This window comes from Erpetoichthys calabaricus, chromosome 12, assembly GCF_900747795.2.
Source record: "Erpetoichthys calabaricus chromosome 12, fErpCal1.3, whole genome shotgun sequence".
Taxonomy (NCBI): Eukaryota; Metazoa; Chordata; class Cladistia; order Polypteriformes; family Polypteridae; genus Erpetoichthys; species Erpetoichthys calabaricus.
In genome coordinates, this window is record NC_041405.2 from 9339094 (window position 1) to 9354981 (window position 15888).

At 42.0% G+C, this 15888-nt stretch overlaps 1 protein-coding gene across 2 annotated transcripts in view; it reads left to right on the forward strand.

The window, feature by feature from the left end:
- LOC114644022 (tyrosine-protein phosphatase non-receptor type substrate 1-like) overlaps positions 1-15239 on the forward strand; it is a 46998-nt gene extending 31759 nt beyond the window's left edge. For both annotated transcript variants that reach the window (XM_051934594.1, XM_028792310.2), the window contains exons 3-7: positions 978-1277; positions 2053-2331; positions 6489-6593; positions 9935-10099; positions 14538-15239. In XM_051934594.1, the coding sequence (XP_051790554.1) occupies positions 978-1277; positions 2053-2331; positions 6489-6593; positions 9935-10062 (812 nt within the window). In that variant the 3' untranslated portion in view covers positions 10063-10099; positions 14538-15239. The remainder of the gene's footprint in view (positions 1-977; positions 1278-2052; positions 2332-6488; positions 6594-9934; positions 10100-14537) is intronic.
- Positions 15240-15888: the final 649 nt, after the last annotated feature.

Genomic DNA, 15888 nt, shown 5'->3' on the forward strand with positions numbered 1-15888 from the left:
TCAGGAGTGGTCTCCCCTAGACTTTCTCTTATACTCAAATATTGGGATGGATATTTGAGGAGTAAACCGCAAAACAATGATTATATTTTCATATTATGTACATTAAAGAACCATCAACAAGAAATCAAATAAATAATATATTGAACAATTATTATAAAAGTAAAGTTGACTCTGCAGCTGCATGAATGATAAAGTACCACTTCCGGTTAGCGGAAATAGCTCAAAAGTTGATCAAAATCTACGGTTTGTCCCTAATACTTGTTTGCAAAATTTGATTTACCTAAGTGAAAGTGTACTCAAGTTATCGTGTTTACAAACACACACACACATACACAGACATAATTCAAAAAATGGTACTTTTTGGACTCAGGGAGGTCTAAAATGTCGAGATTCATCAAAATCTGGAAACCAAATTTTTGGACGATTACAATACTTTTCCTACGAGAAAGTAAATTGGACTCAGGGAGATCTAAAACGTGGAAATTCATGAAAATCTCAAGGTTGAATTTTCGTATACAACAAAGTAAAGTGCTCCCGTTATTCGTGTCGCATAATTTACGTGGCAAGTCAATCAGTAGTGTGCTCACAATACACAAAATACATGCATTTTTTGCAATGATAATGTTAAATAAATTCTTCTGGAAAAACCACAGTAGGATTACGTGACACGAGCAACGTGAGATTTTTTTCTTGTATGTTTTTGACGCTGTTTGTAGTGGTCAAGCACTGGTCTTGATAAACACCAAATCTATCAGAAAGTTTGTTATCTCCATTCTCCTGGAAAATGAATGAGTAACATTTTGTTTCGGCCATCACTACAAACTATATGGAGCAACATATAAGAAATATCATTTTTGTTTGGAGTGTAGGTAAAGGAAAGCTTGGTAGTGCACAAGACTATGCTGACCATTAGAATACACACAGTGTGAGGACCTCCTGTGGTAACTCAAGTCCTGTTGTTTTTTTCCCTCCTTTAGTTGCCCCTCAACTTTTTCTGAATGTTTCACTTTTTGTGATGGATCAGCCTGGCATGTTAGAGTGCCACGCAGAGGGCTTCTATCCAAGAGACATCTCCATTACGTGGTTCAGAGGGGCAACGAGTCTCCCCTCTCAAGAAGCTCCACAATTACAGAGCAATCCTGACGGCACCTTCAGTGCGCTGAGCGCTTATAAGTACACCCCTTCTGGTGGGACAGCGAATGAGTCCATCTCCTGTCGGGTAGACCACAATTCTCGAAATGAGCCCTGGGTGAAGACGACTCGCCTCAAGTTTCGCAGTAAGTTGCACGCGAGAGGAACTGTGCGCCGTGGATGTGCTGCTTATGTAAGTTAAGTGCTGTGTTAGAATAAGATTTAAAATTTTATTAAGCACATTTTAGGTGAAGTTTAAAGTTAGATGACTAGTCCAAAAGAGTGTTAATGAGGGCTTTTGTAATCTTTCGATGTCTTCTTAGGAGCATTCTGTGGTAAAATAAGTTTGTGTACTCATCAGAATTTTTGGTTTCTTGAAATAAATTGAACTGAACTGGGAATTTCACTGTCATGTAAGTCTTGTCAAAAAATAAAGAGAGTCAGATTAAACAAATGTTACACACTAAACAAATTTGGCACATTAATCCAACTTTCTGTTTCTTTGAGAAGTTACATCTGCAGCAATGACTACAATGAGTGGTCCTATACTAAAAGACGTGAAATCTAAAAATACATAAGACAATGAAAAGTTTTTAAATTAAGCCATTAAACCAATAATTGTGAGAATCATTGATTTAGCAGTAGTGTGTTATACCATGTTAGCCATTATGGATGCAATGTGAAGTTAAGCAAAATGTTACCTTTTATTGGCTAACTGAACCAATTACAGTATGCAAGCTGTCGAGGTAACTCAGGCTCCTTCTTCTGACAGGTTGCTAGTATTCTAGTGTGTAATCAAACGAGGGTTGCACTTTTATTACACATACTGTGTCATTTTGCTCCATCACAAGGTCACTGATGTCTTCACGTTTTCCATGCAGTGCTAAATTCCCAGATTTTTAATGACTGTACTCATTGTAGGGCGCCCTTCAATAACAGTGACATCGCAGGTGCTGGAGCGGAACAAGGAGCAGCTGGTGACCTGCCGACTGGATGGACACTACCCGGATGACATCGTGGTAACCTGGATGAGAAATGGAAAGGCTTTAAATAAATCAGAGCTGAAGAGTGACGGCACGTATGTCACCACAGAGTCGTTTTTACTGACCTCCTTCAATGAGAAGGATGAGATCTACTGCTTGGTGGAACAGGAAGGATTTAAAGACCCTCTCACTAAAATTATTCCTATCAAGATGGGAGGTAAGAAAGCTGTTTCTTAGTCATTTGTAAATCACTTCAGAAGATACATGAGTGATATGTGTCCTTTTTTTTTTTTAAGACAATTTTTATATATGGCTATGAGTAAAATTTTTTTGATTTGTGCATTAAGTGGAGGTGCACATTACAGTTACCGAAAATGGTAAGACATCGAATAAAGAAAATCATTTTGCAATTTAGTAAATGCTTATGTTTTCAGAGAATTCTTAAATTTCATGTACGTTTTAAATCCATTAATTTGTTCAAAGCCAGAACAGTACTGCAATCACAGTGCAAGGTCCTGGGTTCAGCGTAGCACCAGGCGTTGTCAATGTGGAGTCTGAATGTTCTCCCTGTCACTGTGTCTGGATTGGTGCTTTGTTCAGTACTGCGTGCTGCCTTCCGCTCAGTGCTGACAGGATAAACTTCCACACTCGTGAAACTGGATTACGTGGGTTTAAGAATGTTTATGTTTTAATTTGTTCAAGTACAGGAGCGGGACCTAAAACACGCTAGTGTGTCATGTACACAGATGGCTCCTGCCTTGCATTCAGTATTAATAATACTGACTGCAGCGCCTGATAACCTCATAATGAATAAAGTAGATTCAGAAAATAGATAGATTTTGGCATAGTAGGCAGGATTAGATAGATAGATAGATAGATAGATAGATAGATAGATAGATAGATAGATAGATAGATAGATAGATAGATAGATTTTGGTATAGCAAGTAGGATTAGATAGATAGATATGAAAGTCACTATACAGGGTGTGCCTAAAGTCTGGACACATAGGCAAAAAGCCTATTTTTAATAAAAAAAAATATGAACATTTTATTTAATTGAAATATTAATTGATAACACTTTCAATGTGATTTTCCAGTTTAATGGAAAACCATTCACACTTCTTGAGTCATTTGTGGGGCAAAAAATATATAGTTAGTTATAATTAGTGCTATTTCCTATGTATCCGGTCTTTAGGGTCACCCTGTATGATAGATAGATAGATAGATGTGAAAGGCACTATCACTATATAATAGATAGATAGATAGATAGATAGATAGATAGATAGATAGATAGATAGATAGATAGATAGATAGATAGATAGATAGATAGATAGATAGATAGATAGATAGATAGATAGATAGTGATAATACTGATGTGTTCAAGCTGAATCTGATCTTGAATCAAAAAGGCGTCTTATTTTCTTTCTTAGATAGATACTTTATTAATCCCAAGGGGAAATTCCCATACTCCAGCAGCAGTATACTGATACAAAAAAACAATATTAAATTAAAGAGTAATAAAAATGCAGGTATAACAGACAATAACTTTGAATAATGTTAACGTTTACCACCCCGGGTGGAATTGTATAGTCGCATAGTTTGGGGGAGGAACGATCTCCTCAGTCTGTCAGTGGAGCAGCACGGTGACAGCAGTCTGTCACTGAAGCTGCTCCTCTGTCTGGAGATGATCCTGTTCAGTGGATGCAGTGGATTCTCCATGATTGACAGGAGTCTGCTCAGCGCCCATCGCTCTGCCACAGATGTCAAACTGTCCAGCTCCGTGCCTACAATAGAGCCTGCCTTCCTTACCAGTTTGTCCAGGCGTGAGGCATCCCTCTTCTTTATGCTGCCTCCCCAGCACACCACCGCGTAGAAGAGGGCGCTCACCTCAACCGTCTGATAGAACATCTGCAGCAATCTTATTGCAGATGTTGAAGGACGCCAGTCTTCTAAGGAAGTATAGTCGGTTCTGTCCTCTCTTGCACAGAGCATCAGTATTGGCAGTCCAGTCTAATTTATCATCCAGCTGCACTCCCAGATATTTATAGGTCTGCACCATCTGCATACAGTCACCTCTGATGATCACGGGGTCCAGGAGGGGCCTGGACCTCCTAAAATCCACCACCAGCTCTTTGGTTTTGCTGGTATTCAGGTGGTTTGAGTCGCACCATTTATCAAAGTCCTTGATTAAGTTCCTATACTCCTCCTCCTGCCCATTCCTGTTGCAGCCCACGATAGCAGTGTCGTCAGCAAACTTTTGCACGTGTCAGGACTCTGAGTTGTATTGGAAGTCCAATGTATATAGGCTGAACAGGACCGGAGAAAGGACAGTCCCCTGCGGCGCTCAATGTCAGACGTGCAGTTCCCGAGACGCACATACTGAGGTCTGTCTTTAAGATAGTCCACGATCCATGCCACCAGGTATGAATCTACTTCCATCTCTGTTAGCTTGTCCCTAAGGAGCAGAGGTTGGATTGTGTTGAAGGCGCTAGAGAAGTCTAGAAACATAATTCTTACAGCACCACTGCCTCTGTCAAAGTGGGAGAGGGATCGGTGTAGCATATAGATGATGGCATCCTCCGCTCCCACCTTCTCCTGATATGCAAACTGCAGAGGGTCGAGGGCATGGTGGGCCTGTGGCCTCAGGTGGTGAAGCAGCAGCCGCTCCATGGTCTTCATCACATGTGACGTCAGAGCGACAGGCCGGAAGTCGTTCAGCTCACTAGGACGTGATACCTTTGGGACTGGGGTGATACAAGATGTTTTCCAAAGCCTTGGGACTCTCCCCTGTTCCAGGCTCAGGTTGAAGATGCACTGTAGAGGACTTCCCAGCTCCAGCACACAGACCGTCAGCAGTCGTGGCAATACTCCATCTGGACCCGCTGCTTTGCTGGCATGAAGTCTCCTCAGCTCTTTGCTCACCTGGGCTGCTGTAATTGTGGGTGGGGATGTCTCTCCTATGCTGGTATCAGCAGAAGGATGGGTGGAGGGTGCAGTACTCTGAGGTGAGAGTGGGTTAGGGTGGTCAAACCTGTTAAAGAAGTTGTTCATTTGGTTTGCTCTCTTCACGTCTCTCTCGATGGTGGTACCCTGCTTCGAGCTGCAGCCAGTGATGATCTTCATCTCACCCTACACTTCCTTCATGCTGTTATTCTGCAACTTCTGCTCCAGCTTTCTCCTGTACTGCTCCTTCACTGCCCTGAGCTGGACTCTGAGTTCCTTCTACGCGGTTGAGCTCGTGCTGATCACCTCCTTTAAAAGCCCTTTTCTTCTGGTTCAAAAGGCCCTTGATGTCACTTGTAATCCATGGCTTGTTGTTAGCATAGCAGCGTACTGTTCTTACTGGAACTACAATGTCCATACAGAAGTTGGTGTAGTCAGTAGTGCAGTCAACAATCTGTTGAAATGCGCACGTTTTCTTAAAGTGTACCATTTTGTTTCAATCTCTAACGAGCTCCTGAATGTTCTAATCTCTTTCATGACTTCATATTTTTTTACATATTATTGGACTGATGCCTATATCCAAGGAGATTCACAACATACAAGTTACATCTCTTTTGTTTTTCCAGTTGGAGCACAGGCAGATGAAGTGACTGTCTTATGGTCACACATTGGTGTCAGAAGTGGGATTTAAACCCACAACCTCAGGGTTTGAAACCCAAGCTCTTCACAATTATGCCACAGTACCTGCCTTTTGTTACAGAATGAGTTTCATCTAATTGGAGCACATCAAATATAAATTGGAGCAACTAATAGTATTATTCAGAAACAAGGACTTCAGCTTTCTAATCAAAGTGTTCTATTACCAAAAGTAATTGTCCATACACTTCACCTTATATTACTGAGCATGCTTTCATATTGTGCAAAAATATATATATATATATCAAGACACTGCTTAAAAAATCTGAGCCCCTTTTGTGACTTGGCTGAAACTCAAGAGGAGACACTTGTGAGAGCTCCAAGGTATTTTGCCTCAGGACAAAAATCTGAGAAGCTTGAGACAAAAGAAAATATCTGTATTTTAATTCTTTCTGATATCAGTGTTGTTCAGGAGAAACCAAAAAAGATATTAAGGAGATCTGCTTTATTGTTTTTCATTCCTATGGGTCTAGTCATACAATCCGTCATTAAAAAACTAGAAGAACCTCAACACACTCCTCTGTGAATGGCTGCACTCACTTTGCATTTTTCTTACTGGTATCGTTTATCCCAATCCTGAGGCCCCTCACATATGGAGTGGGGTCTTTGTCAGTTCATTTCCTCAGCCTCCCAGTTTTCTTCCCCGTATTGAACTGATAGTGATCCCTGCACATGGAGAAAGGTCTTTAGTCTGTAGTCTTTCATTAGTCCATTTCCTTTTTTTGCTTATTTCCAGCAGATAACCCCCAGAACACCATTACAGCTTTGTATGTCATTGTAGTCATCCTGCTGATTTTGGTTCTGGCTTTGCTATCTGGTGTCATCTTTCTTTTAAGGAGATGTAAGTATTATTAATTTACTGTCTATAAAGTTATGATTATTACATTTTATCATTTCTTCAATGTAACTGTTCAATATAACTCCCCATGTTTTTCAAAGAAAAGGAATTTTAAATATTCAGGAAATGCAGACCACCAAACACTGGTCATGTAAACAGCACTGCTGTACTTTAAACAAGCAATAGTACCGATGAACCCCAGCTGGCGCCATGACTCTCCAGTTGCTTTCACTCATAGATAAAAAGAAAATGCTCTCAGAAACAGAAAAAGTGCTAAAAGACTTTCATATTGAATCTGTACTATTCTATTATAAAATTTACTCAACTGAGGAAACATCCAGTGCAGAAACAGGGAACTGGCAGAAAGAGAGAACAGGCAAGAAGGGAAACGAAGAGCCTTAAGGGACAGGCCCATGTGAATGTATGTGGAGGTGAAAAACCGAAAAGTGACTAACACCAAAATGAAATCCGAACTTCACGAGGTCCTAGCAGTAACTTTTAATTGCTTCTCTAACAATAGCAAAACTTTTAATCTTTTATTCAAAGTTTACTTAAAGAATTCAGCGCTGTGTCATCTTAAATAGCCTCTGGAAAAGTGATTTTACCTTTAGAACATTAAAACATCTCAAAAATATGACGAGAACATTTAGCTCGACAAAGCTCACCAGTCCTATCCAGTTAATTCTTCTAACATGACATCAAGTCGCGTTTTGAAGGTCCCTAAAGTCAAATGTCTACCACACTGCTTGGTCACTTTTTCCATGTCTCTGTGGTTCTCCGTGTAAAGAAAAACTTCCAAATGTTTGTGCAAAATTTACCCTTAACAAGTTTCCAAGTGTGTCTTCAATCATGTTTCAAAATATATCATTAAAAAAAGCTAAACGGCACAGTTGTTAGCGCAGCTTTCCCTGTTTCGTGCATTGTTCATTTGGAGTTTGCACGTTCTCCCAGTATCTGTGTGGGTTTTTCCTTCTGCTACACTACAGACATGTATGGCAGGTTTTAACCACTACAGGGTGCCACTGAGCCCCTAAATCACAGACACAGCAATACCCAACACAATTCCAGGTTGAAATGTATAATTTTAGAGATCTGTACATAGACAATGTCTTTGCATCCTACGAACAATTACATTCCAGCAACACATTTCTTTCACTATTTTCAAATCAGAAACTTTGTTAAACAGAACCTGTCTGTTTCCCTCACCTTCCACCTACCTCTATGCTGGACAAAATATTCATCAGTCTTGAGAACTCAGACAGCATTTCTGCAATACAGCAATCCCTCCTCCATCGCGGGGGTTGCGTTCCAGACTCACCCGCGAAATAAGAAAATCCGCAAAGTAGAAACCATATGTTTATATGGTTATTTTTATATTGTCATGCTTGGGTCACAGATTTGTGCAGAAACACAGGAAGTTGTAGAGAGACAGGAACGTTATTCAAACACTGCAAACAAACATTTGTCTCTTTTTCAAAAGTTTAAACTGTGCTCCATGACAAGACAGAGATGACAGTTCCGTCTCACAATTAAAAGAATGCAAACATATCTTCCTCTTCAAAGGAGTGCGTGTCAGGAGCAGGGACTGTCACAGAGATAGAGAGAAAAGCGAACAAATCAATAGGGCTGTTTGGCTTTTAAGTATGCGAAGCACCGCGGCACAAAGCTGTTGAAGGCGGCAGCTCACACCCCCTCCGTCAGGAGCAGACAGAGAGGGAGAGAGATAGAGAGAGACAGAGTTTGTTTTTCAATCAAAAATCAATACGTGCCCTTCGAGCTTTTAAGTATGCGAAGCACCGTGCAGCATGTTGTTTCAGGAAGCAGCTGCACAAAAGATAGCAACGTGAAGATAATCTTTCAGCATTTTTAGACGAGCGTCCGTATTGTCTAGGTGTGCGAACAGCCCCCCTGCTCAATCTCCCTACGTCAGGATCAGAGAAAGTCAGCGCAAGAGAGAGAAAAGTAAGCTGGGTAGCTTCTCAGCCATCTGCCAATAGCGTCCCTTGTATGAAATCAACTGGGCAAACCAACTGAGGAAGCATGTACCAGAAATTAAAAGACCCATTGTCCGCAGAAATCCGCGAACCAGCAAAAAATCTGCGATATATATTTAAATATGCTTACATATAAAATCCGCGATGGAGTGAAGCCGCGAAAGGCGAAGCGCGATATAGCGAGGGATTACTGTATATAAAACAATTTTACAGTCCCTCCCTTTCAATGATCCAAGAGGACAATGGGAAAAGGATCTCTCACTCAACATGTCAGAAAAGGAGTGGAAGGTAGCAATACAGAGGATCCACTCGATCTCCATATGTGCAAAGCATTCAATTATTCAACTCAAAATTATATATCAAGCACATCTGTCTCGCTTAAAATTGTCCATAATGTTTCCAGGGCAAGATCCAACCTGCGAAAGTTGCAATCGAGCTCCAGCATCACTGGGTCACATGTTCTGGGCTTGCACCAAATTAACATCATTCTGGACCAAAATCTTTAAATGTCTATGAGACAGCCTTGGTGTCCCGATCCCTCCTAACCCATTAACAGCTGTGTCTGGTGGGCTCACAGAGGGGCTTAAAGTGGAGAAGGACAAACAAACTGTGGTTGCCTTTACTACATTACTGGCACGTAGGCTTATCTTGCTCAACTGGAAGAATCCTAACTCTCCTATTCTGAGTTAGTCGGTAACTGATGTTATACAGTATACTGTTTGAAGCTGGAAAAAATCAAATTCTCACTTAGAGGATCTGTGCAAAACTTTTTCAAAACCTGGCTGGATCTAATCAATAAAATTTTAGAATAAGCTTTTAAAGTACTGAGGAAGCAGATTCTCTCCCCCTTTTTCCTTTTTTTTTTTTTACTTATTTTTACTAGTTTTAAGTTTTAGTCTGCTGGCTTTTAGCTCTCTTTCTTGAGGGTGGAGGTTGATTTGTTTTCGATCTTATGTTTGTTGAAATTGATTTATTTGTATGGAATGTTGTGTGATTATCATAAATCAATTAAAAAAAAAAAAAAAGGTTAATTGCCAATTCCAAGTTGGCCACTATTTAAGTGTGGATGTGTGCATAAGTGGACCCTGTGATGGACTTCCAATAGCCTGCCTTGGTCCCAAGTTATTCTGGGTATAGGCTCTGCTCAGACACGGCAACCTACATTTGGAATAATCAAGTTGCAAAATGTTATTTTAAAGCAAACATTATATTTCATTTCATTTCACAATTCAGATGGAACAAATTTTAAATGCAGTCCATGCAATTCCCTTCCTGTATACAATGTTGAAAAAAACTTCTTTTTTTTTTTTTGCTGAATATTTTGACATTTTTGTTACTAAATTTATTTAGACCGACAGTTGCTGGCACAAGAAGGAAAACAGACACAAGAGGGCGCCAATCTTCTGACCTTAAGTGACAGAGGGAAAGTCACCGGTAAATCACCGCCTGATCCGAGTGACAGCACACCATTGGAGTGAACCTCAGAGCTGAAGCTTAGTGATGGGTGCCTACAGGGTGAGTCAAGAGAGCAGAGACCTCCGGCTGCCAACCAGGCAACACAAAGGATCATTTTAGAGTTGTGTTACACTGGTTTGTGTTTTATGTACACTTTTACTAATGTTATAATGTAGCAAATAACCTGAGCGCAGCCCTCCTGCATTAGTCTCACTAAGTCAAGCTTGTTAATGTGGAATGGCTTCAGAAAAGTACTTTGAATTTTATGGACCACCAGCCACGCTAACTCTGTCTCACTTTTCAGAAATTAAGCCTGTGACCTGCTTATACTTTTTAGATAGATAGATACTTTATTAATCCCAAGGGGGAATTCACATACTCCAGCAGCAGCATACTGATAAAGAACAATATTAAATTAAAGAGTGATAAAAATGTAGGTAATAAACAGACGATTACTTTAATAATAATGTTAACGTTTACCCCCCCCAGGTGGAATTGAAGAGTCGCATAGTGTGGGGGAGGAATGATCTCCTTAGTCTGTCAGTGGAGCAGGACGGTGACAGTAGTCTGTCGCTGAAGCTGCTCCTCTGTCTGGAGATGATCCTGTTTAGTGGATGCAGTGGATTCTCCATAATTGACAGGAGCCTGCTCAGCGCCCGTCACTCTGCCATGGATGTCAAACTGTCCAGCTCCATGCCTAAAATAGAGCCTGCCTTCCTCACCAGTTTGTCCAGGCGTGAGGCGTCCCTCTTCTTTATGCTGCCTCCCCAGCACACCACCACGTAGAAGAGGGCGCTCGCCAAAACCGTCTGATAGAACATCTGCAGCATCTTATTGCAGATGTTGAAAGACGCCAGTCTTCTAAGAAAGTATAGTCGGCTCTGTCCTCTCTTGCACAGAGAATCAGTATTGGCAGTCCAGTCCAATTTATCATCCAGATGCACTTCCAGGTATTTATAGGTCTGCACCCTCTGCACACAGTCACCTCTGATGATCACGGGGTCCATGAGGGGCCTGGGCCTCCTAAAATCCACCACCAGTTCCTTGGTTTTGCTGGTGTTCAGGTGTAGGTGGTTTGAGTTGCACCATTTAACAAAGTCCTTGAGGAGGTTCCTATACTCCTCCTCCTGCCCACTCCTGATGCAGCCCACGATAGCAGTGTAGTCAGCGAACTTTTGCACATGGCAGGTCTCCGAGTTGTATTGGAAGTCCGATGTATATAAGCTGAACAGGACCGGAGAAAGTACAGTCCCCTGCGGCGTGCCTGTGTTGCTGACCACAATGTTAGACCTGCAGTTCCTGAGGCGCACATACTGAGGTCTGTCTTTAAGATATTCCAAGATCCATGCCACCAGATATGAATCTACTCCCATCTCTGTCAGCATGTCCCTAAGGAGCAGAGGTTGGATGGTGTTGAAGGCACTAGAGAAGTCCAGAAACATAATTCTTACAGCACCACTGCCTCTGTCCAAGTGGGAGAGTGATTGGTGTAGCATGTAGATGATGGCATCCTCCGCTCCCACCTTCTCCTGGTATACGAACTGCAGAGGGTCGAGGGCGTGACGTACCTGTGGCCTCAGGTGGTGAAGCAGCAGCCGCTCCATGGTCTTCATCACATATGACGTCAGAGCGACAGGTCGGAAGTCGTTCTGCTCACTAGGACGAGATACCTTTGGGACTGGAGTGACACAAGATGTTTTCCAAAGCCTCGAGACTCTCCCCTGTTCCAGGCTCAGGTTGAAGATGCGCTGTAGAGGACTCCCCACCTCCAGCCCACAGACCTTCAGCAGTCGTGGTGATACTCCATCTGGACCAGCTGCTTTGCTGGCTCGAAGTCTCTTCAGCTCTCTGCTCACCTGCGCTCTTGTAATTGTGGGTGGGGATGTCTCTCCTATGCTGGTATCAGCAGAAGGATGGGTGGAGGGTGTAGTACTCCGAGGTGAGAGTGGGTTAGTGTGGTCAAACCTGTTAAAGAACTTGTTCATTTGGTTTGCTCTCTTCACGTCTCTCTCAATGGTGGCACCCCGTTTCGAGCTGCAGCCAGTGATGATCTTCATCCCATCCCACACTTCCTTCATGCTGTTATTCTGCAACTTCTGCTCCAGCTTTCTCCTGTACTGCTCCTTTACATTTATTCCTGAGAGTCAGAAGCTTGATATTGCAGTATATTTTAATCAAAGCAATCTTAATAACACACTAATAGTGTCCATGGGAGCAGTCATTATTATTAGCTAATATGCTCATATAAAATGATTTCTCTCTGTTATTATAAGAAGAGCTAACATTCCATCTGGACTTTATCTTGGACTTGCGCCTGATGCTGTGGGATAGGATTTGACTCTTTGCCACTATTCGTTGAACCAAATGACTTGCTCTTTCATTGTTATGCGGTTAATGTTTTCTTCATATGTAATTTCATATCTCGCTCTTCTTATTTAATGGTAACGTTTAACTACGACTTGAAAGATCTGCTGGCTTCTACAACCAAAGTATAGAGGTTTTTTTTTTCTTTTTTTTCTCCCCACACAGGAAAAATAATTTGACGAAGGCAGTGTGGTTGGGTTAGTGGCTAAGGCATTGAACTTTTGAACATCAAGGCTATTTGCTAAATTTCCAAGTTTGATGTACTTTGTTAGCCTGCACAGTTCACTTGCTCATAGTGCTCCACCCATGTGAAAAAGTAATATCTGAGAAAGGTGGCAAAATATCCTGTTCTTACAAGTCTTTATATTTTATCTAGGTTAGTGAAACACGCTCATTTCGCTTTGGATTGGCCTATTCTTGCACCCCTAGCTTAACACACTTACTCAGATAGACGCTAAATAAACACTCATTATGAGTGATCCCTGCACAGCCTACCACTTCTCAGTACTCCACATGGGACTCCTTAGCTTTGGCTTGCATGATCCTCAAATGGTCCCCAAAGACCCTGACAAGGATGTCACATGGCTGTCCCGCTACAAGAACAGTGATTTTTTTTTTTTTTTTGGTGGATTGTAGCCAGTCTTGGCCAGACTCGCACCATTTACACACAGAGACACGACAACAAATGGATTAAGCAGTAATCAACACGAATGTAGTAAACAAAAAAAAGAGGTTGGGAGCATGCACTAATACAGCATGTTGACGCACCTACCACACCACGAACCACCTCTGGGTCCCAAATTAGGACCCGAGTGCAATCATGCAACAAGTGACACCTCAGCACCACACAAGTTCAAATGGAATGGAACGGTGTGAGGTTGTTTACAGTGGCTGGAGTGCCCCCAAATTTTCCCTGCAAGTTGGAGAACAAAAAGAGCAGGATATAATCAACTACGCAACACACACAATAATCCCTCCCTCAGTCCCCTGCCGGCGTTCACACTTATAACAGCAATACGCATGATAGACATAAAGTCCAAAAACATTGTCAATATAAAACGGCAACTGATGATGTGGAAGTAAGCAGAGGAGATAATCCTGAGAACAGTTTGCTCACTTTAATGTAAAATGGTCCAACTGGTAGTCCTGAGGGGTGATGAGATTAGGAGCAATCCCACCGATGAACAACGAAAACCAGTCCCACACAGTATTCACATGACAGGCAGCCACAAAGCAGTCCATACATTTGTACAGGCACGGTGATCCATGACAAAGTGACACTGCAAAGGCAGACAAAACACACACCAACTCCATAATTCTAAACCTCTGTTACTGACTAGCCGGCTTTCCTTTTCAAAGCTTCTGCTTGGCCGGTCTTGTCCCCCAGCAGCCCCTGCGCTCTCCTTAGATGTCCAATCAGGGCCACTGAAGGGTCTGCCAGGAGTTGATGTTCTTCATTCACATGGTGCTGCTACAACTAAAGGCTGACACACCTTGGTCTTCAACTGTATTCTAGACGGTACAGACTTATAAACATTTGGTTAATGCCGCCTGCTCAAATGGTATGTTACCCCTTTCCACACTGCCCAGTACTGGAGGCGTTATCCCTTCTAGGTTGCTAAACTTGTACCAGCTGCAAGGAACTCAGACTCTCACTGTCTTAAAATGGTCATTTATTTATTTTAATTTGGGGACACTTTAAACACAACCAGGACCGTCTTAACAGCATTATAGGCCCCTGGGCAAAGCAGTGCAGTGGGGCCCCTACCTACACAACCACTCACAAGAATAAAAAGGTAAATGGTCGATAAGATTAAATGATACTCAATTGGTAAACCATACAGACGGAGATGGCACAGTATGAAATTACTATGAATTATTTATTATTAATCAAGAGTTCAATGCAAACAATTGCGACATTTTTTGAATTAATGTTAACATATACGCTTTTACGTCATGTTTTTTTTAATCAATGGTTTGGTGACCACATTTATTTTGATATTTCTAACAGGGTTCACCTTGCAGATGTGAATATTTGTGCTGAAGCAGACAGGATATCAGAAAATGTGACTCAGTATACCTGCCACTTTAAGATTCTCTGTGTTAATGTTGTTGGTTTTAATCTTTTTGGCAGGTGCTGCATGGACTGGTGAGTGAATTTGTCTGCCAAAGCCGCACAGTAAGGCAATTGTTGGAGCTGAAAAGAAATCTCATGAATAAAGAGGAAGATCAGACTGCTGGCTGTGCTGTAGTGAAAGGGTACGGGTTGTGCTGCAGAAATCTTGTGTGCCTGTTTGCCAGGTTAATTTATCTTTTATTAATGCATTAGAATGACTGATCTGAAAGAGTTTGAAGCTTTTTGATTTTTAATGTGTTACAATTGAAATGTAAGATTTCTAAAAGTGTTTAGCAATATAGGACATAACTGCAAAGTACTACTGACATGAGGACAAAGAGGCCATTAGATGGGCTGAGCTTATTGTTGATCCCAACGGACAAGTAAGAAGTATAGCAGCTTTCACTCAAACTCATATATTCTTCAAGTATGTCAAAGTTCAGAACATCAGCAGCCTGTTGAACCTTACATTCAGATAACTGGAAAAGCCTTTAAATCCTAGCCTGAGCCCATTATGCTAGTTAGGTGGTGGGACGCTGAGCAGAGCAGAGCAGAGACACTAAGATTTGCAACTTAATTTGTTAATAATATAACACACTGAAATAGCAGTTGTTGATTGATAGATATTTGTGTTTGTAACTTATTGGGATCCTTGTCTGGTTGCCGGAAATCAGCATTTTGTATCACTTAAATTATTTAATAAATATTGTATATTTATCAGTTTCTTAGTTAAATCTTGTCATTTCATTGTAATGCAATGTTTCAACACGCCATTCATTTCATGGCACTCATGTCCAGTTGTGTTGTGCCACACAGTTCGTCTGTTCGGTTCTTTTATCTCTAAACAGTGTGGAACGAGCCCTGGACACAGACAGGTAGCCATGGTTAAAAGCACCACCACACATTCATTTATTTACAGTCACTATTTACAGCACAGTGCACACAAACCCCTTAAACTCCCCCAAAGTCCAGGCCAACACCACACTATGCCTTTTTCTCTTCAGGCCGCCTCCTTGCCTCCTCCAAGACCTCGTCTCTCGACCTCCCAACTCCAGCCCCCGAATGGAGGGAGGCGGCCCCTTTTATAACCACCCGGATGTGCTCCAGGTGCTTCCCGGCAATCTTCCACCGGCACTCCCCAGTGTGGCGGAAGTGCCGGCTACCGTATCCGGAAGCACTCCGGGTGTCCCCGATCCTCTTCCCCCCAGCACTTCCGGGTGTCCAGGGCTCCGTAGGCATGTGGTATAGCAGGTCCCCAGCTCCCATTAAAGGCCAGTTAAAATAAATAATCGCTGTGCTCGCGGCTTAGTGAGGGGGCGTGGTGGTTGTGTGGCTGAAGCAGTTCTCAGGGCGATTTGCGGTGTGGCCG